The sequence below is a fragment of the Lichenostomus cassidix genome, chromosome 13, assembly GCF_008360975.1.
Source record: "Lichenostomus cassidix isolate B80296 chromosome 13, HeHo_3.0, whole genome shotgun sequence".
Classification (NCBI taxonomy): Eukaryota; Metazoa; Chordata; class Aves; order Passeriformes; family Meliphagidae; genus Lichenostomus; species Lichenostomus cassidix.
The window spans coordinates 6955288-6982877 of NC_139494.1; the positions used below are offsets into that span (position 1 = coordinate 6955288).

General features: G+C 37.0%; 1 protein-coding gene and 1 long non-coding RNA gene across 5 annotated transcripts in view; one reads left to right on the top strand and one right to left on the bottom strand.

Moving 5' to 3' along the window:
- LOC146431140 (uncharacterized) overlaps positions 1 to 27590 on the top strand; it is a 148344-nt gene that overhangs the window by 45351 nt on the left and 75403 nt on the right. The window contains exon 3 of one of the 2 annotated variants that reach the window (XR_014854877.1): positions 3247 to 3589. The exons of the other annotated variant lie outside the window; for it this stretch is intronic. This is a non-coding gene — a long non-coding RNA (uncharacterized LOC146431140). Of the gene's footprint in view, positions 1 to 3246; positions 3590 to 27590 lie in introns of those variants that run through there. 2 annotated transcript variants of the gene reach the window in all.
- The window catches only part of GABRG2 (gamma-aminobutyric acid type A receptor subunit gamma2), a 63985-nt gene continuing 55120 nt past the window's right edge, over positions 18726 to 27590 (bottom strand). For 2 of the 3 annotated variants that reach the window (XM_085073451.1, XM_085073449.1), the window contains 4 exons: positions 25732 to 25884; positions 23960 to 24165; positions 22181 to 22204; positions 18726 to 20735 (listed from right to left, as the gene is read on the bottom strand). In XM_085073451.1, the coding sequence (XP_084929577.1) occupies positions 20460 to 20735; positions 22181 to 22204; positions 23960 to 24165; positions 25732 to 25884 (659 nt within the window). In that variant the 3' untranslated portion in view covers positions 18726 to 20459. The remainder of the gene's footprint in view (positions 20736 to 22180; positions 22205 to 23959; positions 24166 to 25731; positions 25885 to 27590) is intronic. The other variant, XM_085073450.1, reaches the window with a different exon arrangement.

Genomic DNA, 27590 nt, shown 5'->3' on the forward strand with positions numbered 1-27590 from the left:
TGTTGTTATAAAATATTATTCGGTAACTTTATGATCTTGTAAAGTTTATGCTAATGCTGCTCTAGCAGGACCCTCTTGTGCCCAAAGGGAATTAGAAACTTAGCAACTTCACATCAGAGTAAATAGTGGGGAGTGAACAGGTTGCCTGAGTTATTTTCATAATGGGTATCAGTAAAAGAGTGGCAAAGCCCAGGATTTTCATATCACAGCACTGAAGATGATTATTCCCAAGCATTCACAGAGACTCATTTCTTCCTCATTTTTGAAACCTGAGCTGAGTCATAAACTACAGAGTGTAAGGAAAGCATTCAAGTGAAGAGAATAAATAGGACACAATGGTGTGCAGGGAGAAGCTGTGGGGCTGCTGGACAGCTGGAGCTCAAGTGGAAGTGGGTTCGTGAGAAAGCAAACCAACAAATCAAAAACCAAAACCCAAACTGCATCCTAAAGAGGGTACTGAGAGGGATTGGGGTCTCTTGCTAACATATGCAGTAGGAGAAATAAAAAATGTTATTATTTAGAAGTAACACCATGCTCCTTCTGCAAGCTAAGGTGGAAATCAGATCTGTGAGCATCCATGTCAAGAAAACACACACACAAGTCAGGTGTTTTGGTGGGAAGCTGTTTCACTGCAGCAAAAGAGTAAAACCCAGCAGCTAGGAAGAACAGGAAGAAGGGGAATAAATCATATTACATGTTATAACAATGGAGCTCTGTCTGGGATTAGGGATTATACGACTGTTATTATCTCAACTAGAAAAAAAAAAGAAAAATACATTTTTAACTGGAATAATTAGGCTAGTAGAAATGGTAGCATCTTTCCAGGAAGCTCCTATCTTGTAATATCTTATTTCCATTTTATTTTTCCTACTTGGGTTTATTCTAGTGATGATATATATTATAAATGCTTAATTTTATTTCCTTTCATTAGGTTAGTCTATAGAAAAGACAGATGTTCTCACTGATATTTTTATGTAGGCCCTTGTGAAGTAATTTCCTCAAATTCATCAAACACGCAGGTTAGGAACCTCCCATTGTAGTGCAGTATTTGGACATGAAGAATGGCTGGGAAACTTTTTTTTGTCATTGATTTTGAAGGTAGCAGAGCCGGGGTGGGAAAAAGTGAGTGAACCACCCTAGCCCTGTCAGTAAGCTAAATAAATATTAAGAAATAAACTGTTGGATTTTAAGCATTTTGTATTCCTGAATAAGAACAACTGAAAACTAACTTTGAAAGAGAAACTAAACCGGAAATACTTTCTCATATTTTAAATTTTTACATGTTGTTTCTTTTTTCCTGTTACCTTCTCTTTAATACTCAAGATAGGAAACTTGCTTACTGCATTCTCATTAGATTAAAAGGCTAAGCCAAAAGTCCACAGAGATGCATTTGCAATTGAAATGTAATTTGCAGCAAAGAGAAGGCTCTCATTTGAAGCAGTATTGGTTATTTATATGAATCACCTAATCAAATTTTTTTTTAAAAATGACATTGCATTACTTAGTTTATTAACACCTCATACATATTTTGAACATCAAGCACTTGTGATAACTACTCCAAATGAGATTCATGGACTCAGAATTGTCTGCTAAGGGATAGGATTGAACATTTCACTTGATAAAGGAAACCACAGGCAGCCTGAGAGTGAAAAGGGGAAAAAGTACCTAACTGTGTAGTTTAAAACAACTCTGCATCAATGGGTGCAGATTCTGCACCAATGCCAATATTTAGAAAAAAAGTTAGATAAAAAAAATCTTGGAAATATATAGCTAAGCATATCTGCACCTGCTTTGAGGGAGAAGAATAGACCATATAACTTAAAGGAATACCTTGTTCCCTTTTTTATTTTGTTATGACTCTAATATTGATTTGTTCTTTGTTGTCTCTGTTTTGGTCAGCCCGAATAAGAGGAAAGACATTGGAGCATTTTCTACTTTGCTTTGCTTTATGTTTAATCTAAACAATGAAATGCATTTTCTGTTTGTGAAAGGAGGAATATTTCTAGTCAAGTTTAACAGAGGCTCGGTATCTGTCAGCAGAAGTGCTCTAATATCAAAGCATAGCTGTACAAAAAGGCTTATGAAAATAGGTGTTCAATCACTCAAGTTTTCAAATGCCTTTTGTTGAGAAGGTTCTGTATTGTGTGAAGATGTAGATGGTTTGAAAAGAGGCAAACAGCATTCCCAAAGACCCTCTCCCTATGAAATAGATGGTGATATGTATGAGAAGATGGGAACAGAGATGCTTAGGCTTCCTCACTGCTCTGTGTGTTGCCAGTAAGTGCATTTCAGTGAGAGCACAGCTGCCCTTTCCATCCTGCACCAGCTGCAGTCACCTTGGCACGAGGTGGGAGCCGGGAGTGCACTGGCAGAGAGCTCTCTGCTGCGGTAATGAAGTGGAACAGCTTGGGAAAATGCCTTTCTGAGGAGTTGTCTGCGCTGAAAACAAGCCAGGCACATCAAAGGACCTAAATCCCTGACAAGGGGTTTGAAAAATAGGTCTGGGCACACAGAGGAACAAGAACCTGGCAAACACAAAAGGGAATGAAAACCTATGTCCAAAAGAATGTTTGGGAATGGACACCTCTTTCTAGAACTGTTACCACATTACTGAATGCTTCTCAGAGGGGTTTCAGTCACCCATTCAGATATTTGCTGTCAACCATTCCTCCTACACAGCTGCCAGTTTATTTATTTCTGGTTTGAATGACCCTCTTACAAAATACCTTTTGAGAATTTCATTGGGTTGTATAGTTTGTCACCTTCAAACACATAAAATCTTTTCAAGTGTCAGGAAAAGTAATAAAGGATGAAGGGCTGAATTTTGGAAGGTGGCATATTTTTATTATTTGTTGTTTCTTAGGAGACTTCAAACAGAATGCAAATATAAGTGGGCAAGGAAACAGGTAGGAAGAGGTCCAGGAGCAGCAAACTAAACTTTCTGAGAAGGTAGCTCTAGTAAAATAGTCAGAGGTTTGGCTGAGTTGAACTTAGTATAATTTTTTGAGTAATGTCACAGTATTTTTATCTGTGGAAGCAGAAATAAGAAGTAATGCTTGAATTGAAAATTCTCCAAGTGCAGCAGTGCAATGAGGAAGACATCTAAATGTGTCTCCCTCTTCAAAGTAAAACATTAGGAATTATGTACTCCACATGACCTGGTTTTAAATTTGTTTCATTTGCTTATGCTGGCTCTGGAGAACATGAAAAACAAGTTAGAAAATTGGCTTGCTCTGTTTTTTGCAGTGTTTCTGACTGTGGAGAAGCAAACAGGAAAACTCTCATTGCTAGTCCAGTATACTTTTTTCAGCTTCCATTTAGCTCTACAAGCTCTTTTTTTGTCAGCAGTGTGTGGTGTTAAATTTATTTTTGCTGATTTATACTTAGATGAGGCAACACAGTTCAAACCCAGTCTTCTGGGATTTAAAAGCTGTTTTCATTAAATATTCTCATTGCTTTTTTTCTTTTCCCCCCCAAAAATCACATCCTATTCTTTCAATACAATTGTTTCCCAGCCATATCCATTCCATTATAAAAGTATTTTAGGCAACTTTCCAGAAAACTTTTGGATTTATTTGGCAGTGCTTATTAGTCATAATTTCTCCAGCAGGTTCCTTTCTTCTGTCCTGCCTCAGTAATATTAATACCTAACTGGTACTGGGCACTTGGCCCAAAACTGGTTTTGGTCACTTCCAGTGACCTGAATTTCAAATCTGAAGGCAGTAGAAGAAGCTGTGGGGCTCAAAAGCTATGGGGAAAAAAAAAAAATAGAGGACAAAATTAGGTAACACTGTTGTCTTGGTCTCTCAGCTGCAAAAAGAATTTCATTTTTGCCTCCAAGGAACACTGCAGTGACTGATCTCTGTGGCTGTGGTCTGTTCCAGGCAGAGCCACAGAGCCCTCCATGCTCTCCTGCCCTTTCCAGGTCACTGCCAGCCCAGGAATTTGTGATTTCCAGTGCCTCTCTAATGGATTCACACGCAGCTAATTACCAAGGGACATTTTCCTGGGTTACAGCCAGAGTGTGAAGCTTTCTGAAAACCACTTTTCTCTAAGTATCTGAACTTCTTGCTGCCCAGAGGTGAGCTGTGGAGTTTGCTGTTCATGCACAGAGCAGATGGTGTTGCTGCCAGTTTCTGTAGCACCAGCTCACATGAACCCTGGCCTGGAAGTTCAGTCCTTTGGAGTGAAAGGTTAATTAAATCTCATACTTTTGAGTCCTACTTTTTCTAATGATAGTCCTGATTTAGCCTGCACTGCAAATTCAAATAAAGCTGCTGCCTGCAGCAGCACTTACCAGGTATCTCTAATATCTTTCAGACATTTGAGTCAGACTCTGCAATTCAGCTGGACCTTTTTTCTTTTTTTTTTTTTCCCCCTCAATTTTCCAGTTAAAAATGGTCTTCAAGTTTGAAATATTCACACTGTGTGAGGGAGCTTTTGTCAGGTAGAGATACTCCAGAGATGTGTCTGGTGTCACCAAAACACTGTCTGTAGAACAAATCAAGGAGAGTACATAGGTAAAACCCTTTTAAGCATAATTTTTACCTTGAAAATGGAGAAGAAAATAATAATATATTTGTTTTCAGTTGTATTTACTTACATAATATTACAATATTTTGGAGGGAGAAGAGCCAACTGGCTATTCCCATCATCTGGTTATCCCATCTGGTGCCTCACAAACACCTGAATATCTCTGCAGTTCGCACTTTGCAGAGAGAGCCAGAGAGGAGATTTTCCCAGGAGAAGGTTCTCCCCACTGCTGAGTGTAGTCCTGGAGTAACCTTATGATCTTAGTGTAAGTCAATGCTGTGAATTATGAATTCTCAGTAAATCCATGTCTTGCCCTTCTCCACTCTAAATCAGTCCCTGATATTGCCTTTTTTTCCCAATTAATTAATAATTAGTAGACTTTAGGAGCAGAATGGATTACAGAAAGCCAACAAATGAGATCAGATGCTTCTCCTAAATTAATTCATGAATAAATTTGAGATGATTTTTTAAAAAGAAAAAAAAAGTCCTATTTTTCTGGCTTAAGGAAACTAAAAATACACAGAAAATAGAAAAACATCAACAGTTTTAAAATGTAATGTTACAAATTTTTCTTTAGAATAAAATTGAAATGTACTTTTAGACTTGGGATTTTTTCATTAGTGCTGCAGTGCTTCCGAACAGATAAAAACATGTATACAAAATGTTTAATAGTCACACTTACTGGAGGTCTAAAGTTACACACTGCATAAAAGAACCCATTTTAAATAGTTCATAGACAGAGACAATACTTATCTATGTGTTACATTTGCCTATCAATATAATTTCAGAAAAAGGAAACCTGGAGCTTTATGAGTGCAGCTGAAGTGTAGAGGAGTAATTTCTAAATATTTCGACCTTTAACTAGAATCCTAACTATATCTACCATATTTGCCCCTCATGTCTTCCTCTTCATAATCTTGTTTTGAAATGTGATTTGTTTTGTGTGAATGCTGATTAGATGCAAATTTTTATGTAGTTCTAAGATTTGTATAATCAAAACCTGATTTTAACAACCAGAAATGGTTTAGAAAGGTCAAATTAAACAATCGGGAACAGAATGAATCTAATCTGAGTTTGGTGATCAAAGCACAAGGACTGAACACTTGAATAATCCAATACGTGTTTTGGGAGTTCTCTATAGGCTGCAACACACAACTTGTAATGAATTGATAAAATATAGATAGTTTTGAATGAGAAAAAGAGTATATAAATTCAATTAATTGTCACCACATTGTTTGTGTTTGGCCGTCCTGGTTAAAATGTAACCATGGAATTTATTTAATCATATTTAAGGAAAGAGGCTTTAATGCTTTTTTTCAGTTTTGATTTTAGATGTTGCTACATCAAGATTATAGAAACTAGGGGAAATCTTAGTAAATTAACTTATTTAAGAGTTCAAAGCAAGCCATTGATATGTAATACATCCAAATTTTTAGGTCAATCCAGAAATTTAGAGACGTTAAAGAGGGAGCAGAATGTTTCGTGATGCTAGAATAGGCAATATGGATATTTCAACATGAGTTTGCTGCTAGAACACCCTACAATTTCTTGCTGGTACTGGATGTTGAAAATTAACAAAATAATAATAATGCATCAAATTGTGGGTTTATATTTACAGTGAAAACTGATCCCAGTTAGTTGCAAGAGACTCAAAAGTTTAGACTCCTAATGGCAGAGTTGGAGGCTCATAAAGGAGAAGGAGATAAAGAGCAATCCACTAATGCTCCAAAACAAGGAGTTCAAAGATGTTTGCAAATTCATATACCCCTACAAATAGATCAGATTTTTGTCTGTGCTAAGAACATGAGATATGCATGGTCTTTTAGATTGAAGTGATCCCACTGTAAATTAAGGATGTGTTGGAGTGCTGGAGGTGCTCTGTGTGCAGGGTGAGGGTTCAGCATGCTGCTTCCACCAGAGGCACGTGGAGCCCGGCCACTCTGTGTTTAGTGGCTTTATTATTTAGATTTATTATATCAAAATACAGTACCAGGGAGCAATGGTACCATTGCTGAGTACCATTGGGAGCAGTGACTTGCTGACATTTTGCTCAAGAGAAAACTGAAATCATGTCTGTGCTGTTAGAAACTGCTGTCAAAGCTTCAGGGAGCTGCAGAAGTACAAGGAGGGGGAAAGATGTAAAACGAAACCGCAGTGTGATCTTGGGGTCTTTAGAAGTGTCACTGCCAAAATGATCCTTTGTATTCCCACAAAAGGAAGCAGTGCTTGAGGCAGTGGTGGCTGCCAGAAGGTTTTGTCCCAGTCACAGGAGTTTTTCACCCCAGCAGGTGGATACCTTAGTGCAACATCTTTTCCAAATCCCTGTGGAATCCAGGCAATCTCCTGCAGTAGCCATGTAATATTAAGAAAATATAGCCGTGGGATGCAGTAGAATCAAAACAGTCTTGCCCCCTCTCATCACCCCTGGAGTTTTGTTGTAAAGTGAAGAAGCAACCAAACAAAACCCACAGCTTGGGAACCGATCAATTAAATTCACTGTAGACACAAAATGTTACCTTGCCACATCTCACCTTTTCTGCTGTGTGGCCACAGCACCCAAGTGCCACTGTTCTGCTGCTTCTTCCAGCTTCCAAGTGCTTTTGAGAAGAAAGCAGCTCAGGGATTTTGGCTGAGGTACATAAGGTACAACCTGCTCTGTTTTCTGCTGTTAGTAAGGCTTGCTGTGGTTCCATCGTGTCCTGGGGAGCACGAGGGTTGAATTCACCCTCAGAAGGTCTGGTGCTGCTGGAAGGAGGAACACCTGGGTTCTTCTGCTCTGGGACAAACCTCTGCTAGGGTCTGGGAGATAGGGGAGAGGCTCACAGCTTGGGAGGGCATCAGTTGGGGTGCAAGGCTCTGTTTCATGTTGCCATTAAGATTTTTCCTCTCCAGATTTGCACATTTAGGTTTCAAAATCCTAATGCGCTTTTATCCACCATAAAACCTCTCTTCTTCCCTCCCACAAAATCTGTTAGAGTTCTGTATGACTTTAAGAAAAAGGAAATGGACTTGCCTTGTAGATACCATTGTGAATAATTCTAGGATTTGCACTGTGTCATTCTTTATTCCATGAGTAGTCCCAGGGAAAATTACAAGGGCTGCAGAATTTGTTCAAAAATGACTCATTTATTCAGGAGCATTTGCAGAAAACATTAACTGATCTGCTGTGAGGGATAGTGAGATTTTTCACATATTTTAATTAACTGAAAACTTCTGTGTTTGCATAGAAATAGGCTGCTTTGCTTGCTTGGTTGCATACTGGTTTTGCTCTTTTTAATTATTTCTATTTCTTTGTGCAAGAATTCTCTTCACCTTTTCTTTGCTGTAAGCAGTTTGTTGTTGTTCACAGTTGTATTTTAACTGACAGCTTGCTTTCCTGTGTTTTCAGTGCATAAAGAGCAAAACATACATTTCAGTCTCAATGACTTTCATTTTAGATTAGGAAAACTGAAATACAAAGTGAGAACAAATATAAAATCTTCATGAGAGAGCAAGCCAAAGAATCTCTAAGATCTGCAGTTTAAAAAACTCTGTAAAACCTTTCATCTTTAATCTTCTTATAATACTGTCACTGGCTGACAGGCAGGTGGAGAGATTTTCCATTTTATGGCATAGAAAGGACAGATTTGTGATTAAGGCATAGATTGGGTCTCAAAGGATTCTAGTTCAGTTTACATCTTTTGATATAAACTTTGTATGGGTGTCAGTTTAGACTCCACATTGCCTGTATCATTTTTTTGCCTCTTCTCTGTAAGGGAAACATTCCTCAGTCTATTTAGATGTCATAGTTTAAAAAAATGTCTTTTGCAGAGGAACTCCTAACTTTGCTAGAAGTTCAGGGATGCAGTTGTGCCTGTGCCTGATCCCTCTGGGAAGTCAGAATAACAGTGTATTCAGTGTGTCTCCATACCCCACCTGATGCTGAAGAAGGAACACACATTAGAGAAATTCAGTGTCCCAAACAATGCCTCTATTAGCAATATGAAATTTGCACAGTACAAATGCTCAGCAAATTTCAGTGTTGAGGGTATGTTTATATTTCAGTGTATTGTTAACTCTGCACTACAAACAAAAATGAATATTCATCTTTTTGATGCCATGTAGACAGCAGTGGATATTTCAAGGGCGACTTCAGTTTGAAATGCATATCAATATTTTGAAACACTTTTATTGGAAGCTGTAACTTCTTACTCATGTTGTCTGACATAAATGCAATATATTTTAATGTTCACGGTTGTTGTGGCTTTCTATCTCATCATGGAATCAGGTTCCTTTTCAGTTGAGAATAACATGTCTTGTTTCATTTGAACTTTTGTGCAGGGAAAGCTTTGTGACCACTCACATGGTATTCAGTCTTTTAGACTTAGAATATCAGTCCAGTGAAGGCTTCTACACCAGTAAAAGAAAGGAATTTGTGATGGTTTGGCAGGCAAAACATCTTTATTTTTCCCAACTCATGAAACTAGCGAGTTGTTTTTTAATTGTGCATTAAGAAACGTTAAATGGCTCCTTGAGAACCATCAGACATGCTTTGCTTACAATTATAATATTTACAATAAAGGCGAATTGTGTCTCAAGGTGATTTCTCACTTCATCTAGAGTCTGTAAAATAGGTTGATGAGGAAGAGGATCAACTGAAAGAATGAAGAAAGAGAAGTGAGAAGAGGCTTGAACAAATGGTCGTTGCATTTACCACTTCTCCCAATAGCAATACCATCAGAGAAGGCAGTGTGAGCCAATTAATCCTTGTTAGTCGTGCAGGCCATGGAGTCTGTAGAGCAGTACAGGTGAGAGTTCTGTGCCGGTGTCCAGAATTGCTGCAGTGTCTCTGTCTCCCTTTTGTCATTTTGTCTCAGACAATGTAGAACTGAGTCATCCTCCTGCCGTCCAGTGGATTTACATTTATTTCCTGTTTTTATTCTCCTTCATAGACAGCATTCAGAAATGCATTTTCTGTTCCTCATTGCCTCCAAATATGTATTTCAGTCTTAAATCGATTAAACTCAAGGGATTGTATAGAGTCCACATCCTTGGTTTCTATGGTAGCAAATGGCATTTCTTCCAAGATTGCCTGCATGAGTTAATATGAGGTACAATTGTAGGGTGGTGACCTAAAGGAGGATTCTGGTTTCTTGAAACTGGACAATCTTCATTTTATATAACATTATTAGTCAATGATTAAGGAATCACTGGGGGCACAGAGACAAAATCCCGGGATTTTCACTGCCCGTGAGTGTGCTGTTCTGGCATGCGAGATCATACTTACCTGCTGCTGGCCAGGAACTAAGATGATTAATTTCATAAGGTTAATAAATAAGCTGAAAGAGCCTGGATGTTGGCTATAGGTTGCTATAGGCTTTGTTAGTTTGAGGTAAAAGGACATTTTTGATTCAAACTAGAAGGAATGATGCAGTATATCTTTATATGTCATCCCCCGACCTGCAAAAACACCCAAACCAAAAATCCCTTGAGACAAGTGGGGCTGCTTCTGTCTAGAGGTGACATTCATAGTGCTTCTGCCCTTAATGGGGTTGGGCAGTTTGCTACACAGCTTGAAAATGCAAAGCAACATTTCACCTACTCTCCAGGTAGTATGATATGTCACAAGGAATATTTGAGTAATGTTTATGAATCTCATAAAATGGACCACTTTCTTCTTTTTGATACTTACTGTAAAATATGGAGCATGGCTAAACCCAAGATTTCTTGTGAAGGAGCTATACCCAGCTGGTACTTTAAGTATTTAGGGAAATACATTAAAAGTATGAGTGAGACACACAGCAATGATTATTATTGACTTATTGATGCACCTTAATATTTAGCTTTATTTAAGAAAATGTGGCAAAGAGAGAATGTATCACTGAAGTGATATTTTTTAAAAATTCTGTATGTACCTGTCAAACAATCTGAGGAAAAAATGTTCATTAACTAGTGAAAAACCTTGTAAATGTCTCCAACATTTATCATTTTTGTGCTAATCTGTGCATCTCTGTTGCCATCTGTACATCTCTGTGAGCTTGGGTGTAGTCAGCAAAACACAAGTCCCACCTCAGAGATGGCTCTGCATTTCTGGGGGGCATTTTTGCTATCACAGGTTGGAACACTGCTCTGCACTAGTGGGTTTGTTGGGAAATCCCAGTGGGGTTTCTCTGGTGCCTCTTTGGTTCCTGCAGCTCACAAGGTGGTGACTGAAGGCTCCTCAGATCATGGATGTGTCACAGGAAGCAGCTCTGTCCTGTGTCAGTCTAAAGGCCATTTCCCCCTGAGTTTTACAATACCAATGAAATGTCAGCTTTTTCTTTATATAAGATGAGGAAAAAAAGTAAAAATATGAATTCTGAAGTTCTCATAGGTGACTGAGCGGTAACTTGCCAAGTTACTTTTTTCTGGTGATCTAACTTCTATCCTTAGGGTTTGATTTACTAAATATACTAAGGACAGGTGACATGAGATTTAAATTTAAAAAAAAATGCATAAAGAATGCTTTAGAAAGAAGATTGGTATCTTGTTTTGAACAAGAGGAAACTGAATAAAAATGCAGATCTACAGAGCTAAGTACAGATGGTAACTTTACCTTCAGGTGGAGAGGTATTCACTGCTAGTTGTGACATAACTCTCCAATGGTTCTGATTTTTTAATAATAATGTATTCCAAATTAGTGGAAAAGAGAAGAGTAAACTTCAACAATGTTAATTCTTAAAATGTATTTAGTGAATTTTTAATTTATGGTTTCCAATTTTTTACCATATTTTCAGGGATATAGTTCTTTTGACTGCTTGCTTTTTACTTTCATTTCCTATGTAATTATTTTAATTTTTTTCTTCATAAGTAAAGTACTGCTTTTGTATTTTAACTCTTTGAGAAACATATTATTCCTCATAACTGGTAATAAGTGCAGAACATCTTTAGAAGCTGTTGCTGTTTAGAATAAAATGGATTCTGTTCTACTGTGGCATGAATGATTTTGATCAGCTTTCCGATTATATTTTGCTTGCTACCTATGAATGAACTTTTCAATTGAGTAAGATTTCTTTTTTTTAACTAAACCTGAAAAACTCGTACTTTTCTGTTTCAAAATGTTCACTGAATACATTTTCTAGGCAACGTCAGAATGTCAATCTGTTTATTTGAACTGTGTTTCAGACAGGGTAGAATCATTTAATTGTGCTAGTAATCAAAATGATGTAGGGATCCGGTGTACTTCTCATGGGAATGGTCATGATAGTCTTAGTCCACCAACATTAATTTACTAAATTACTATCATCTTAATTTTTTGATGTTTAGAAAGAAAAGTAGAGAACAGAAACTAAGCTGCCAATACTTATTTCTTTCTTTACCTAGAAAAGTTTATTGCACCTTTATTATCTAGAAGATGGTAATATAAACTTTTTGTGTTCTAGAACTCCCCCCTCCCCCTCCCCAAATACCACTTTTTAATTCTATGTCTTTGGGGGCTTTTTTTGCAACACAGGGTAAAATAAGGGCATCTTTGAAAAGGAGCATCTTCTCCCCTTGCACTTTTCCTTTGCATCATGTATGGATTCAGGAGTACTGAGAGCTCATTCCTTCTGTGCTTGGATGCCAGGAGAGTGGGAGGGAAGGCAGAAGGAGCAATAACAGAGAACTTAGCATTTATTTGGCAAAATCCCCAGAAGAATTTTCACAATTATTTTAGATGCACATGGGATGTGAACTTCAACCTGTTTCCGTAATCAAAACCCATATCTGTTAACTCAGCATTATCAGCTCTTCCCCTTTGTACAGGTAGGAAAAGCAGCCTCTGGAGACTAAAATGCATGTTCATGCAATGAGCTTGTATTCAGCTTATCCCCTAGGAAATATTACCATAGCAAATCTTATTGCAGGTTTGGGATGGATTTTATCCTTCAATTACCTGTTTTATCTTTAAATTCCCTGTAAAGGAAAAAATTGCAGATGGAAAGAAAAAAAAAGTGGATCAGATTATTTTCAAATGGCAGAGATTTTGAACAGAGCCAACCACTTGAATACTTTACCAGGCAGGTATCCTGTAGTTTTCTTCACTTCACAATACCTCTACATTATGCAATTACAGAAGAGATGTATAATTTACACTTGGGCAACATTTGGTCTCAAGTGCTGATACTAATGCTAAAAGAAACAGACGGAAGTGATGTAGAGAAAAGAACAAAAACTTAAAAGTTCTTTAAAATTATCTGTGGAAACATTACTTTATGGTTAACTATTACAAAATAATAACACCGAATCATTAATAAATTTTCCTGTTTATCATTGCTGAACCTTTCTGATCACATTGCTTGTCCCACATTGTGGTTTCTCATGCTGCCTAGGGCTTGTCAGTGCAGAGGTTTAGAAATCTGGGCCAGCAGAGAGAAGGGAAGGAGGCACCAGTGGCACTTGAGTAATAACCCAGGCAGTGGATAGGACCTGCTGGAGGGTTTTGAAAGGAAGTTATGATTTTGGTTAAAAAACCTCATAATTTTTTGAGTTCTGTTCAGTCCTGCTTTCAGATGTATTTGGGACTCAGATTTGTTTCTTTGCACGCAAGTGCTGGTATGAGGTCAGCAACAGCTGGAAGGAGGAACTGCCCTACCTTCTCCTGGAAGTCAGTGCTCCAAAGGACGGGAAAGGTTTCCAATGCCTGAAAATGTTATTTTATGAAAACACAGACAAATGAACTAGAACGAGATGACTCTTCAAATATAGGAAATTCTGATCAGTTGTGGCAGATCAAGCAAAGTAGTTTGAAACAAATTCCTCCATATGTACTAAGAGTTTGCAAGGCGGTTTGCTTGGCATAATTTTGCTTTCTATTGTGCAGATTTTGGATGTATTTATAGTTTGAGCTAATGTTTCCCCATGTGAAATTCTGTCCTGATAACCAGCCTTGTGGTGTTTTGGACCTGTCTGTGCAAATGCTCTGTAGGACCTGGAGAGGAGCACAAGTAGTCACACTCCCTGGTACTCATTCCCCTTTGTAACAAAGTCTGATTTAGGATGTTTCTACAGTAAATGTAGAAGTAAACAAATTATTCCAAGAAATCACAATTAGAGGCGTACTTAATATTCTTTGTTGTTTGTTTTCATAAAGTTAGGTTGGTTTTTGTTGGTTTTTTTTGCTTGTTTTTCTTTTTGCTGTGGTATATTTGCAAAATAATCTGTAGAAATAAAGGGAAAAAAACCCCTTTTGTAGCTACATGACCATTTCTTAAGCTGCTTTTGCAGTTTCATTTTGTGGAGTGTTCATTTTTTGGACTTATTTCTTTTATATGGCAAATATTTGAGTTGAACAAATGTTTTACTTTCATTTGAACATAACATATAGTAATATGCCTTCTCCCATGCCTGCGTAGTCTGCGCCTGTGATTCTTTGATGCTGAGATTCTCTCAAGGACCATCCAGGGTAGATTAGCCAGTATATCATTTTCCAAAAGAACTGTTCAGGACTCCTAAGAAACTGGCGAAGCCACTGGAACCAGCCAAAAATGTCCGGAATGTGAGGTTTGAAAGAATTAGTGGCGCTTATTTTGGCGTGACCATGGTTTTTGCTTTCCAGAAATACTCAAGGAGCATCTGTAGGCAGAAGCCTCAGGGGCTTGAGAGCAGCGGGAGAGCTGCTCTGTTGGGAGGGGATGGTTTGGGTGAGATTGGTGCCACACCTGGATGTTGTCAGGCTCTGCAGATCGTGGGCATTCGGAGCCATTCAGCATAGAAAGATGGGCCTTGACAAGAGCTGGCACCAGCTCTGCTGAAAGCAAATAAAATAAAGGTGAGCTTGCAGTTAGCAATTGACCTGTCTTACCTATTTTTTGGTTCCCAGTTTTGAGTATATTATCTCTATGATTTCACTGATAGCTGCTTTAGAAGTAATAGTCTTCAAATTGCAATAATTTTTCAGAGTTGAAAAGGAATCAGCGGGCTGTGGGGTGGTGATTTATAGGACAGAAGCATTTGTGCAAGAAAGATCTAGAGCTGCTAAATCAGCAGGAAAATGTCAAATTCAAGGGAATGGAGCTGAGGGCAAAGGAATTGGAAAGAGCACAAGGAAAGTGCCCTCTTCTATAAGAAATTTCCCTGTGGTAGCAGATTAAAGAGTTGTGATATAAGTAGAACAAGAACGGGAGGCAGAAAAGCTTTTGAAATCTGAATACATTTATGAGATTGTAGGATTGCTGAACTATCTGTTCAGATAGTTCAGCAATCCTACTATCCAGATAGCCTTTCCCTTCGAGCCTTAAGGGAAACACTGAAATGAATTCTGAGAATTGATGGATATGCATTGTTTCATCAATACAAACATGGAGACTTTTTTTATTTTAGAAAAAGCATGGTAAATTTACATGGGTTTTTTTGTTCTTTTATACAGCAAAGTATCCAACTGTATGAATACTGATCCTTTCTAGCTAAATGCTAAATCCTTTCTAGCAGGTCTGTCTGACTTTCAAGCAGTTTATAGCCTGATTTGCTATTTTTATAGACATCTTGTAAATATATTAGCTGTATGGATGTCTCTGTGCTTGTGTCTCATTTTAGGAATTAAATTGTAAGTCTTGATTAGGAGTTTTTTGAACAAGGTTGGTGGGGGTTTTTGTGGGTTGTTGATTTTCATTCTTATTTTTCTTTTCTATGGGTAAATTAAGATTAGGCTTCTCACAGCAAAGTAACTGGATCTATAGTTAGGCTTATAGCATACACCTGAAAATTCTAAAGAGACTGATGGCTGATTAAATATCACCAGATATATGTTTCAATATGCCAGTATTAGAAAGCATGTTTCTGGTGGAAAAATCAATATTTCTAATGTTTTTCATACTGGCTGAATTAATGATATATTAATATTTTCTTATTTCTTGTTTTCCCTCTTCTCATTTTGATAACCAATATGAATTTTTTGTGAGTCCAAATGAGAATGTCTTACCCAGTCTAACATACTGTGCTTTGGTTTTTTTCCCCACAAGAAAGACAACCTTTATTAATGTGTTTTTGTGAACTAATTTGACATTCTGGAATGAATTATTCAAATGTGTTTGCTGACTTGTAAGCAAGCTTTTAGTTCATGTCTGTTATTCAAGATCTTTTAAAGGTCGTGAGCTCTCTTTTACATATTCAACAGGTATGTTTTCCACTGTAAATCTTGACTTTAAAAAAGGCCCCACAGTAAAGTGTTAGTAGGAATTCTAAATATTTTCATTTACAGAATTCTTCTAAGTAAGGAGGGAAAGTGCACTGGCTTTTAATTTTTTTTTTTAAATGGAACAATAGATCTCTCATGGGTATAATAAACTGATTTATCTGTGAGGCTTTTCATAAGATTTAATTAAATTCTCAGCAAAGAGACTGAAATTTTGTTTGAAAGACAACACTTGCATTTGAAAACATTATTTTTTCCCCCTGGGCTGTAATTACGTTGCATTTAGATAGGATTCTTTATATTTTACTTTTCTTCTTTTCTTCACTCTTGCTACTGGATTCTGCCTTGGATGATGCCTCAGTTTAAAATACCAGGCTTTAGTCCCCCAGCTGCAGAAGCCCATGAACAGGACTTACTTTTCATTAAGACCTCACTGTGGATGTAGCAATTAATTTCCAAATAACATTAACTTTCTGCCATGACATTGCTAAAATCTGATTCTCTGTGCATGTAGATGAAGCCTGAACCCCAAAGGTGCTCTGTTAAGTTCAGAGACCTGTAATCTTCATTATTTTAGTCTCAAAAATTATTTTCTGTGGATCATTTTGCCCCTGAATGACTCTTAGCTTGTTCTGGACTGGGCTACCTCTTTAGTCCATTAATGTACAAATTCTTTCATTTGCTTCTCTAATTCAGTTTTCAGCTTCAGCCTGGACTGCTCAGATCTGCTCAATATTGGCTTCAGCCTCTGTGTCATATGCAAGCCTCAAATCCATTTCTCAACTACCAAATTCTCCCACAAAGACTTTTTTGCATCTTCCTGCCTTTGCTCTGAAACTCGAGAAGCATTTCAGCAAACCTGAAAAAGGCCTTGATTATCATCTTTCAAATCCTAGTTTGCAGCTCATCTCTATCATGGTCCTACAAACCCCAGATTTGGTGGTAAGGCAGATAATCTAAAACTATCTTTCCCAAAATATTTTTGGTTCCACATAAAGCAATGCTATCCACTAAAATCTGTGCAGTTAATGAAGCTTTCTTGTTCCTTTTCTGACTTTATTCACTTGCCTGATTATTTTATAGTGTTTTCTTTTTCTACACGTTTTAAGATCAAAGGGCTTTGGGGGCACAGGTGAAAGGAGGTCTCAATATTTGGACTCCAAATATTTGCTGTAATAGCCGTGCAATTGAAATTAATACACACTGTTATTGGGCCAGTCCAGCCATGTTACAGATTTATGTGGCTGAGGGGAAATAAGATAGAAATGAGATAGAGTGGATTAATAAAAGGACTCCTTGGTTATTTCCCCCCTTTTTTTGTGTGTGTATCTTTAGCATTGCTTATAGTACAGAGGCTAAAATTATTCCATGCTGGCTTGGCAAAATATATTTTTTGGGGGCTGGCTAACATAGAAGATAGGAGAACTGATTTTGAGTCACACGATCTCCCAGAATACCAGCTCTTTATTTACAACCTGGGTTTGTAAATGTTATAAATGTATAAAAATTTATAAATGCTCTGAAGGTGTTCTGTTGTGGTATAATCCCTGGGGGAACAGTGTCTTGTCTCGGTCAGGACATTATTTACTCTCAGAATATAAATAGCAAGTAAATAATTTTGCCACTAGATTATACTTGATCAAACTTTCAATGAAAATCTGAGCACCCTCAGACATATCCGAGAGCAGTAATATTTATTTGCAGTGTGATGAGCTTGAAAACATTTCAGCAAGTGTGGTGCATCTGGAGTGAGTTTTTTTCCTGGAATACAACTGGGAGTGTTAGTATAATGTGTATGATGTATATATTAGCATAGTGTTTTCTATAATATGTATGTGTGAATGTGTGTATATTGGTAGGTTTCTGTGCACGTTTTTTTTCTGAATAATTACACTTATCACACCCAAATGTTGGTTTCCTTACTGTTTTGTGTACTTTGATGGCAGTCTGGCATTACAACACAAAGGTTTGATTCAGTACTGTATAGCTAAAATAATCCCTGTTAGAGGAACTCTGTGCTTTTTGTTTATGTAGCAGAAAATTGCACTTTGGTATCATTTTCTTACAGGGAGATGTATTTCTTCATGAACCATCCTTTTGCATCTCCTCTGTTTTCCCCAGGAGGAAATGACAAATCCCCTCAGGAGGTGTGGCAGCAGCAAGGTGTTGAGTTGTGACTGATTAGGATCTTCTTTCCTTTACTTTGTGTGGTGATATATGGTGAGAAAAATCCTTCATCTGCTTAAGGCTGATGTGGAACACTTTTCCAGTTTATGTGGTTCCATTGTGGAGGTGAGGGAATATCAATCCTTAACTAAACTCCTCCCTTGCTGGAAGGAGAAGCCAAACTTGCACAAGTGAGGAATCTGATCATTTGTTCCTCATTATTGCATCTGGTTCATCACTACTGCAGGTTTTCTTAGGCACAACTAACCTGGTGGCTGAGCTAGGGTGAGGTGCTTAGTGTCACTGAATAATTAATTTCACTGAACATGACAAAAGAAATTTCTATGTATGTTAACCAAAATGCACTTGGACTTGAGGCCATTAAAGGGCTGAGTTTCATGGTGATATGTATAAAACCTATTTGGTAGCAGGGAAAAAATCCATGTGAAAATTGAAACCTTATATGTATGACATCAGTCACTCTTATTAATTAGAAGGAACTAAAAGAAAGCTCTTAAATCACTGAATACTGTGAAAAAAAATTAGAGATCAGTCTGGTACCAGTTGAAACACCTTCCCATGTGAAAGGTGATTGACACTCATTCAGACAGTGGAGACTCTCTAAGTTTATAAAGGAAGGTTATTGCTCTTCATTAGAGTACTTCCAATTCAGTGATTTTTTTTTTAAGTGTTTTTTTAGAATAAGATAACCTTCAAAAGAGTTAGTCTCTATCATTGAAAGTTATGTTTGAGCCATTTGACTACAAAATGTGACAATGCAGAAGCTTATCAGGATTATAATCACTTATATTTACGTAGCTGATGAATCCAACTGGCCACGCAGTCTTAATTCTCAAAGCATGCTTTTAAAAAACTCATCACAGAAAAACTGGAGTTGAGTGCAGCAGTTTTATTGAAAAAGTCCACAGGTATGTGCATTTCCTTTATTAAAATGTTTTCAAATACATTGGACAAGGAGCAATTGATGATCAAGATATATTCCTTTTTTATACATTTTTATTTCCAAAACTATACAAACATTGGAAAACTTTCCTTTTCCTCCATTTTAATTAGTAATAATTCCGTAGTGATAAGTTAGAGATCTCCCTTTTCAAGCTGCAAGCCTGCTTTTCTGGAGGTGGCATTTTGCATCTTTGACAATTAAAAAAAAACAAAACAACAAACAGTCATATTTACATGTGCTTAAGGTTGCATAATTGAGCATCATACAGGTTCTGAAAACCAGTGGTTTTATGTATGTATTTAAAACCTTCACCCAGGTAGGTTGAAGGTTTTAAATACATACATAACTGCATACATTTGATTTAGTAGCCAAGATACCCTTTGTTCCCTTTTATTTTCAAGACTATCTATAAACTCTGTGCTAGCCATGGCAAAGGTTGGTTTTAGTAAAGGTACTCATGGAGTGAAAGCAGCACTGACAACAACTATTGCTGATCAAGGACATAGATGGGCAGAGAATTCTGTGTGTATATACAATACAAGGGCTAATGTTTCAAAATTAACTTGAAGCTCTTACATAAAAATAATGTCTAGAATAAAAGCTATTTCCTGGACTGGGTTAAAGAATAAAAGACACCCACAAACACTTGCGTAAGGAAAAGAGGTGGAGCTCAACATGGGAAAAGAACATTAGAAGCACATGGATTAAATTTGGAAGCTGATCTTGCAATGTATAATTACTGGAGATTCAGTTGAAATATAGCAACGTTATCAATGGGAAATGAAGGCTACAACTGCAGAGGACACATACATTACACTTTATGAGCTATTATATTGGCCATACAGATTTGTCTACATGTTATTTATTTGAATCCTTAAGGCTTCTCTAATGTCTTACATGAAAGTGCTGTCTGCTTGGATCTTCCATGCATGAGGGAAAGGGGCAAATTTTTCAAGAAAAAAAAATTAGGTTTGTCCACATTTCAATTACAATAGCACATCCAGAGACACAAAATAAAAGACAAAACTTTATGGTACCTTTTTTCATTTATTTTGGCCCCCAAAAGATGCATGCACTAGACTTTATGTACTACAAGGTATTGAAATATTTACAGCATTGTACATGTGGTCTTAAAGGGATGGCAAAGGGAAAGGTCTGTTTTCATCTTGGTGGGAGTAGAAGTTAGCTTTCCTAGCTTAATAATACCTATTCAAACTGAGAGATGACTCTTCCAAAAAGAAAAGCCCACAGGAATAAAGCTATAGCATAATTATAGCCAATGTTAACAAACTGTACAGCACTTTACCTGGGAATTCTCCTCTCTCTCCCTCCCGTTTGGAATCACAGTACTAACTCTTAGGTGATGTTGCTATGCTCCCCCTGCCCTGTCGGCCCTGTTCCTCTCTGTTCCTGCAGGTATAGCTGTATATTACCTCTTTATATGATTTTATTTTCAAATTATTTTGGCATGTGGAATGGACATGTAATTCACAATAACCTGATGGCAATTTTTGGACAAATGATATAACTGATATTTACGGGATTATGGCACTAAAGAATTCAGATCACTATAAAGCGCATCATAAATACTTCAAGTGGATTTAGGAAACCATCTCTCTAAGAAATCCAGTGAGTAAGGCTCATATCACTGATTTCCTCCTGCTTTTAAAGGTACAGATATGATACCCAATAGACCAGGTTAAACAAGCAGAAGGCAGTAGGGAAGAAGATGCGGGCATAGGAGTCCATTTTGGCAATGCGGATGTGTATTCTGCCATGCCGCCACGCTCCTGTCCGACAATCCTCGAAGCAGCAAAAAAAACTGGCACAGTCCTTGCCATCCAGACACTCGTAGCCATACTCTTCATCCCTTTCTTGGAGGTGTGTGGCATTGTTCATTTGAATAGTAGCTGATCGGGGACGGATGTCGATAGTGGGTGCCTAGGGTGGAGTAGCAAAAAAAAGAAAAAGAAAAAGATGGCAGAGGGAAAAAGTTTTTTATTATCACCAGAGCAGCCAGGAGATAATGGTCAACATGTGCATGATGGTTCTGTGGGGGGACATGGGGAATTGCTGAGGTGTTCTAATGGTGATATTACCTTGAACTCGTTAAAATCAGTTGCATCATACACTCTACAGGAAAGCAACACAAATCGATCTAAAGTTAACAGCTATGGGCAATTAGCTTCAAAGCCAAACTGAGTAAACATTAGAGGTTAAATGAAACATCCAGAAATGTAACTGATGGTATGTTGAGTTTTTGTTTTATATTTTATGTAGCTGCTTGATATCTGAAGGCAATTCATGTATCACACATGAAGGGAACTGAATCTATTGGAAATGCAGGATTTTAATAGGGCTGGTTGATGTTGAGACAGGAGCAAATATGTATACACAGAAAGGCAAAACCTGGGTCTTTTGAATAAGATTAGGAGAATTCTAAAACACTCTCCAATTATCTGAATATATGCAGTTCACCACGTACTAGTGTTCACCAACTAGAAGGTTCAACATGTTCCAAATTTTATATAGTAGCTGTACATATATATACACACACATATATATATTTAGAATGAGTTGAGCAAGTGAAGCATTTAAAACACATTTGAGCACTTGGTGAACACTGGGATGATAGGCATTGAAATTTCATGCTGATAGTTGTTAGGGTAAAACAACAATTCTGTTCCATAATTATGTAAAGTACTTGTTTATTTTATGTGGTTTCTTTCCCCTCCCCTCTCCTCTCCTTTTATTTTGATAAAATCGCTGCATTTCTGAATGGAGATAAGGTTTTAATGTGGAACACAGCTAGATATATTTTCTAATTTGCTAAGTGTGTTGATCCAGTGACAACATTAAAAATCTCTATGTGCCTTAAACCCTTTCAAAACTCTGACTTTTTTTTTCATAAGGAACAGCATTTGAGTAATTGATGGCATTGAGTTTTGTCCAGGTCAATATCAGAACAGATTTGGTTTTATGATTAGGAGTGAAATCACAAAGGTTAAAAATCTAGGGTCAGAGCTGAGTTCTAAAAGGGTGTATTGCAGGTTTTTAGGGTAGCTGGTGCTATTGGATCCCATGGCAAATTGAGAGAGAGGAGCAGAAGTATTTTAGCATTAAACTCTTAGTTCATGCGATCCAGTAATGTTGGTCACTCTTGAACTTAGGTAAGTTCAGGACCGAAGTGCATTGGTGTTTGGGCTGCTGAATCAACTCTACAAATTGTTTAGAAATATGTAACCATTCTACTTAGCTAGAAAGCACCTTGAGTAGAATGCTTAGTTGCCTCATTAATTAAACTCAACAAAACACCACTCATCTAATCTCTAATATTAAATTCAGCAGTCGCATGCAGTGAATTTCCATTCCAAAAAACATTATACCTTGAAGGAAAACATCCGAAGAAGCTTTCATTTTGTAGACAGAAAAGAGAATCAGAGGGTTTTGTTTTAAATTAAAGAAAGGAAAGAAAGAGACAAAAATAATGTAAATTAAAAATATGTTTCTAAGACATAGTAAGTTGAAAAGAACTAAATTTATAGAAAGGTTGGGATTACAGCAATTTAAACAAGTATCTGTAGCATAAAATCCCCACATTTTCAACTTGTCACTGTCTTGTCTACATCTGGGCCAAAGACATAAGATATCAAACTCTTAGATTTTCATATCCTGAGGGGCTTCTAGTCTTTTATGCTGAACTTTGTTTTGAAAGAGACCATTCAGTTTATGGAAACACTTTTTAGAAAGAAGACTATTTACCTGCAGGCTGCCCTGAACACTCTACTTTTAAGGTTTTTAGACTCCGGGATTAGGATTCAGGCAAACATTAATAGCTCTGTTTCTTCCCAGATGCTCACAGATAAACAATGCAAAAAATCAGGGGTTTTTGTCCTTATATGGACACTTTAAAGTGAGAGAACTAAATCTGAGGTATTTAGTTTTGCTCCTTTACCTGACTGCACAAGACACACATACACACAGACACACTTTTATTTCCACCTAGCACAGCCCAGGACACATCACTTTATTATTTTACTTCATTTTTTTACAGTCTACCTCTCAGCAGGTTTTAAAGTTGAAATTATAGGAATAGTGTGTAGTGAAAGGTTCCTTAATTGCTACTTTTTCTATGTCCTTTTTGTGATGTATGTTAAAACTACATTAGAATATCTTCAAAAGTCCTTGAATATTTTAGCAGAGCAAATCCAAATTCCTTTATTTTTTCTTAGATGCCTGAAATGGAGATGAAAATACTCTTTGTTAATGTAAAACATTTGTCCTTCACATTTTCCACTTTTTTTTTTTTTGGTTGGTTGGTTGGAGGGGGATTTTTTTGTGGTTTGCTTGTTTGTTTAAGATTTTTTTGTTTTGTGGGGCTGTTTTGGTTTGGTTTTGTTGGTAGATGATTAGGCTAAATGTTTTAGAGATTCTAGACAACACATTTGTCAGCTCAGTTGCCAAGGGCAAGGAGAAATCTGTCCTGGACAAAATAAGCAGCAAATTCTTTCCCTGTCTGGGCAAAAGCCCGTATCTCTCTACTAAGGGTATTTCCAGGATTTTTTTATTGTTGCTATTATATATTTTTTTTTTAATTATTGGGTAGCATACATCCATAAGCATCATTATAAACTACTGTGAAATCACTTTCTAAGGGAGAGAAGTAGGTAAAGGAGATAAGAAATACAAGAAAAAGAATATAGGGAAACAATGGAAAGGAAACAGATGCTTAAGGGGAGGTTAGAAAAAGCACACATTGCAGTTGGAATATAAAAGTTTAACTGTTGTAGTCCTGATAAGCAAGAGAGTCATGTCAATAATGTGGACATAAGTTAATGGCTTAGAATATTGCCAATACAAAGAGAAACTGAGAGCTTTTCTATAAAGGTCACTGCAAGAGATCTATCTGTAGCATAAATAATGGCTTTGGTAGTTGTGATTAAAAGGATCTTTATTCTAAAAAATTAGTTTCTCTGGCATCCAGACAACTGTAATATATGAGTTTTTGATTCTCAAGGTGAATGTCTGCATTCCTATTGTTACAAAGGATGAGCATATATGCAATATAAAAGTATGAAAAAAAGGAACAATTATAAAGAGGGATTTACATGCTGTCTCAGAAAAACTAATTAAATTTTAGGCCTTGCTAGTAAAAAGATACATACTGGGTTTTTCTTCTTTTTGTCTTTATCCTTGCTTGGCTTTCTGTTGCTGACAAAGTAATGCAAAGTTCCATATTCCACCAATGCAGAGAACACAAAAATAAAGCAGACTGACACAAAAAGATCCATTGCTGTCACATAGGAGACCTTGGGCAGAGATTTACGAGCAATTGTACTTAGGGTAGTCATGGTCAGGACAGTTGTAATTCCTGGCAGACAGATAGAAAACAACATAAATAATATTACTTCAAGTAACAGACCGGTTTTGCCAGTTAGCTCTCTTTGATTGGTTTTGAAGTGTGCCTGGAGTTCAAACATAGAGCAAAGATTTTAAACGGCATATCCCAGCAGTGAAATGCCAGTTCACTGGGAGCTTAGAGGATTAACAGAGGTGAGACATTTTTTGCATGGTCACTGCCAGTGCTGCTCTGTAGAATGCTTTGGTTAGATGGATTCTGATCCTGAGAAATTTAATTTAGGGTTTTGGTTTTTTAGTTTACTTCTGGGGAGTCTTTATTTTTATTGAAAATAGAAGCTTAGGGTTTATGTGCTCAAACCCTTAAACAGAGCTAGAGAAGGGTCTACAGCAGAGAAGTACTCTGACATACGTCACCATCCCTTGCCCTTTCAGAACATTATTGCTTGTACTGTGATGTGAAAAATGCATCAGAGCAGTTAAAAGCTATCACATTTTATATGCCAGATCACAAAAGCTATCACATTTTATATGCCAGATTTTATACTGTTTGTTTTACCTTCTTAGTGGTGCAAATTATCAACAGAGGAACAAGTGTGTTTTTTGTATCTAAGTAAAATACAAATTAACAGCTGAATGCCTTTATTAATTCTGTACTTCTTTAAAGGAGATTTTATATCCTCTTTTTATAGAGGATGTGAAAAAAACCCCAATAAAATGCTTAAAGCTTTCTTTTATGGGAGCCACTTGTCCTCCATTCTTGTGTTTCTTTCTAGGGAGTCTGGAGTGAAAATTGTGTCCCCTATTGTACCTTCCAGTGCTCTGTGCTGTGGTTCTGTGAAGAAATGAAAATGCAGAAGGAAAAACTGGAATAAGTCTCACTTTTGTGGAATTAATGCAGAAGTAGAAAATATGTTCAAGTTTCTCTGGCTGAATGTTTCTGCTTTGCTATTTCTTACTGCTACAGCTGCTTTGCACAAGCAAAATTAATTTCGTCTCCCTTAGTTTATTTGTGGAGCAGTAGCTAAATGTGTAGCGATTTCTAATTCTGATTAATTGCATGTCACATTTTCATGTATAGGGTTTTGGATACCAGCAAATTCAGTTGATTTTTTTGCCCAAAGTCTACATTTGAATGTTGGTCTCTAAAGTGGTCGGGGTGGTGCATTCTCCCCTTGTTACCACTTGGCCACACAGCCAGAAAGGTGGACTCCTTCTTGGTAATTATTTAATTTGTGTTGCCAGTCACTGTGATATGGCAATAGAACAAGTGAAATGAATGCATCCTGCCTCTAATGCAGCCATGTTCCCCATCCTCTTGATGTTCACAAAAAATACTGCTGTAATCAGAAAAAATGCAAAAGCTGTTATTGTTGACAATATACAATAGTCAGGATCTGACATGGTAAAAAGGAAGAGATGAAAATATGGCTTAGTTTGTGATGTTCCTTGGAAATCACTACATTCCTCTAAATGGGGAGAGTTCATGTGAAATTCTGTTATATTTACAAACTCGTGATCTGCAGAGGTGTCAATTAAACATCATAACCCTCAAAGGAAACAGGAAAGATAAACTCACCCAGAGATGTTCTAGCTGGAACTGCATCCTTATTAATCCAGAAGGAGACCCAGGACAAGACAACAATTAGTGTGCAGGGAATGTAGGTCTGAATAGTGAAATAACCCATTCTCCTGCTCAGGTTAAAGAAGACAGACATGACTACGTAGTCTCCTGTAAAACAAAAGCAGAACAAGATAGAATAATATGTTAAAAACCCAACATAAAATTTGCATGTAAGAGCTAGGGTTTTCCTATTCTGTGTCTATTTTCAGATATACTTCCAAAATTATGTTCTTAACTATTCTTCAGGTCTAGGCTGTGTCAATAATTTATTTTATTTGTCTGCAGATCTTCTGTTGTATTTTCTCCTCTAAAATGATTTGAGCCCACATTTCCTAAGTGCCCCCAAAAGCTGGGCTATAAATTACTCTGGTGTACATAACACGTCATTCTTATTCAGTAGTTAGTGATTCTCTTTCCACGTTCTTTTCCTCTCTCAAATTAAGTAAATTCCATCTGGAATCATGAATACAGCAAAGCTTCAGTTTTGATAGGGATTTTTTTTCTAAATGAAAAAAAAACCCCTACTTCTCATCTTTACTTCAGATTACAGCACTCCTGGGAAATCTTGATTGCAAAGGAACTACAGAACCGCAGGCTACAAAGACTTCATTGCAATTCAGTGAAATGCAGCCCAGAGAAGTCTCAAATGGAAGCAGGATATGATTTGCAAATTTAGAGTGAGATAGTTTTCCAGCATTATCAAGAGTCTCTGTGGCTAATGCAAGTTCTGCTTAGATCAGTACCTTTAGTTAACAGAGTTCCCTCTTTTCAGGCATAATTAAAATTTTAATTTCCCCCAGAATAATGCCTTTGAACCTGACCACACATGAAACTTCAGAGATATTTTTCAACTGGTGCTTCTTTGTTATTTTTTTCAATTTGAATGTCCATATTCCTGGGATTAACTGGTTTTAATTTAATTGTATTATGTTATAATTAAACCAAAAACATAAAGCCCACAAGTTTTATATGTGCAGTTTATAAGGTGATACATCTGAACATGAGTAAACAATCATAATAAGTACAGTCTGATTATCCCCTTAGTTCATGGATAAATTTGCATTATATGTGCATGTCCTTCATACACCAAAAAACCCTAACCAACCTATCTAAAAAACCTCCACTCAGCAGCAGCACTGCAAAGCTGAAGCCATAAAATTACTGTATGACTCACTCTTCATCTCTCTGGATCATATATTAAGTTCCCAAGAAGTGATTTTTTTTCAGTTTTGGGAATTATCCTTTTATTCATTCACCTTCATATATGCTCTTAATAGCATTGATATTCCAGGTTTTTTTCTGCTATGATATGGCAGAGATGGCTTTAAGCAGTAGCTGTATGACTTTCATGCAAATATTTTTAAAGAGAAGGGTTTCATGCTCACTGTTATTATATAAATTTAATGGGACAAAGAATTACTAGAAGAGGTGAAATACAGACCCAAACACAGATGAGAACATAAAAAAGTACAAAAGGCCCAGAACTGAAGTTTAAAAATCAGATGTTTTGTTGCTGTTCCTATTTCTTTTTACTGAAGTTCTAACTGCTGTGGGCACTTTTGGAGTAGATGAGTGATGCACCAGATCCCAGGTACTTTCTCCTCATTTTTTGTCCTGTACTTGGACAACTCTTTTTGCCTAACTGCTTGGCAGTTTGTAGCTTTCCTGCCTTGTATTCAAAGGAACAGGAAATATCAGACTCCAGTACACAAGGCAGAACTTTCCTGCAGGTATTAAACTCAAATCCAAAACTCAGCAGCTGTGCTGAGAAGGGAAAGAGATGACCAAGGCTGCAGTGGATAACCTAGGAATAT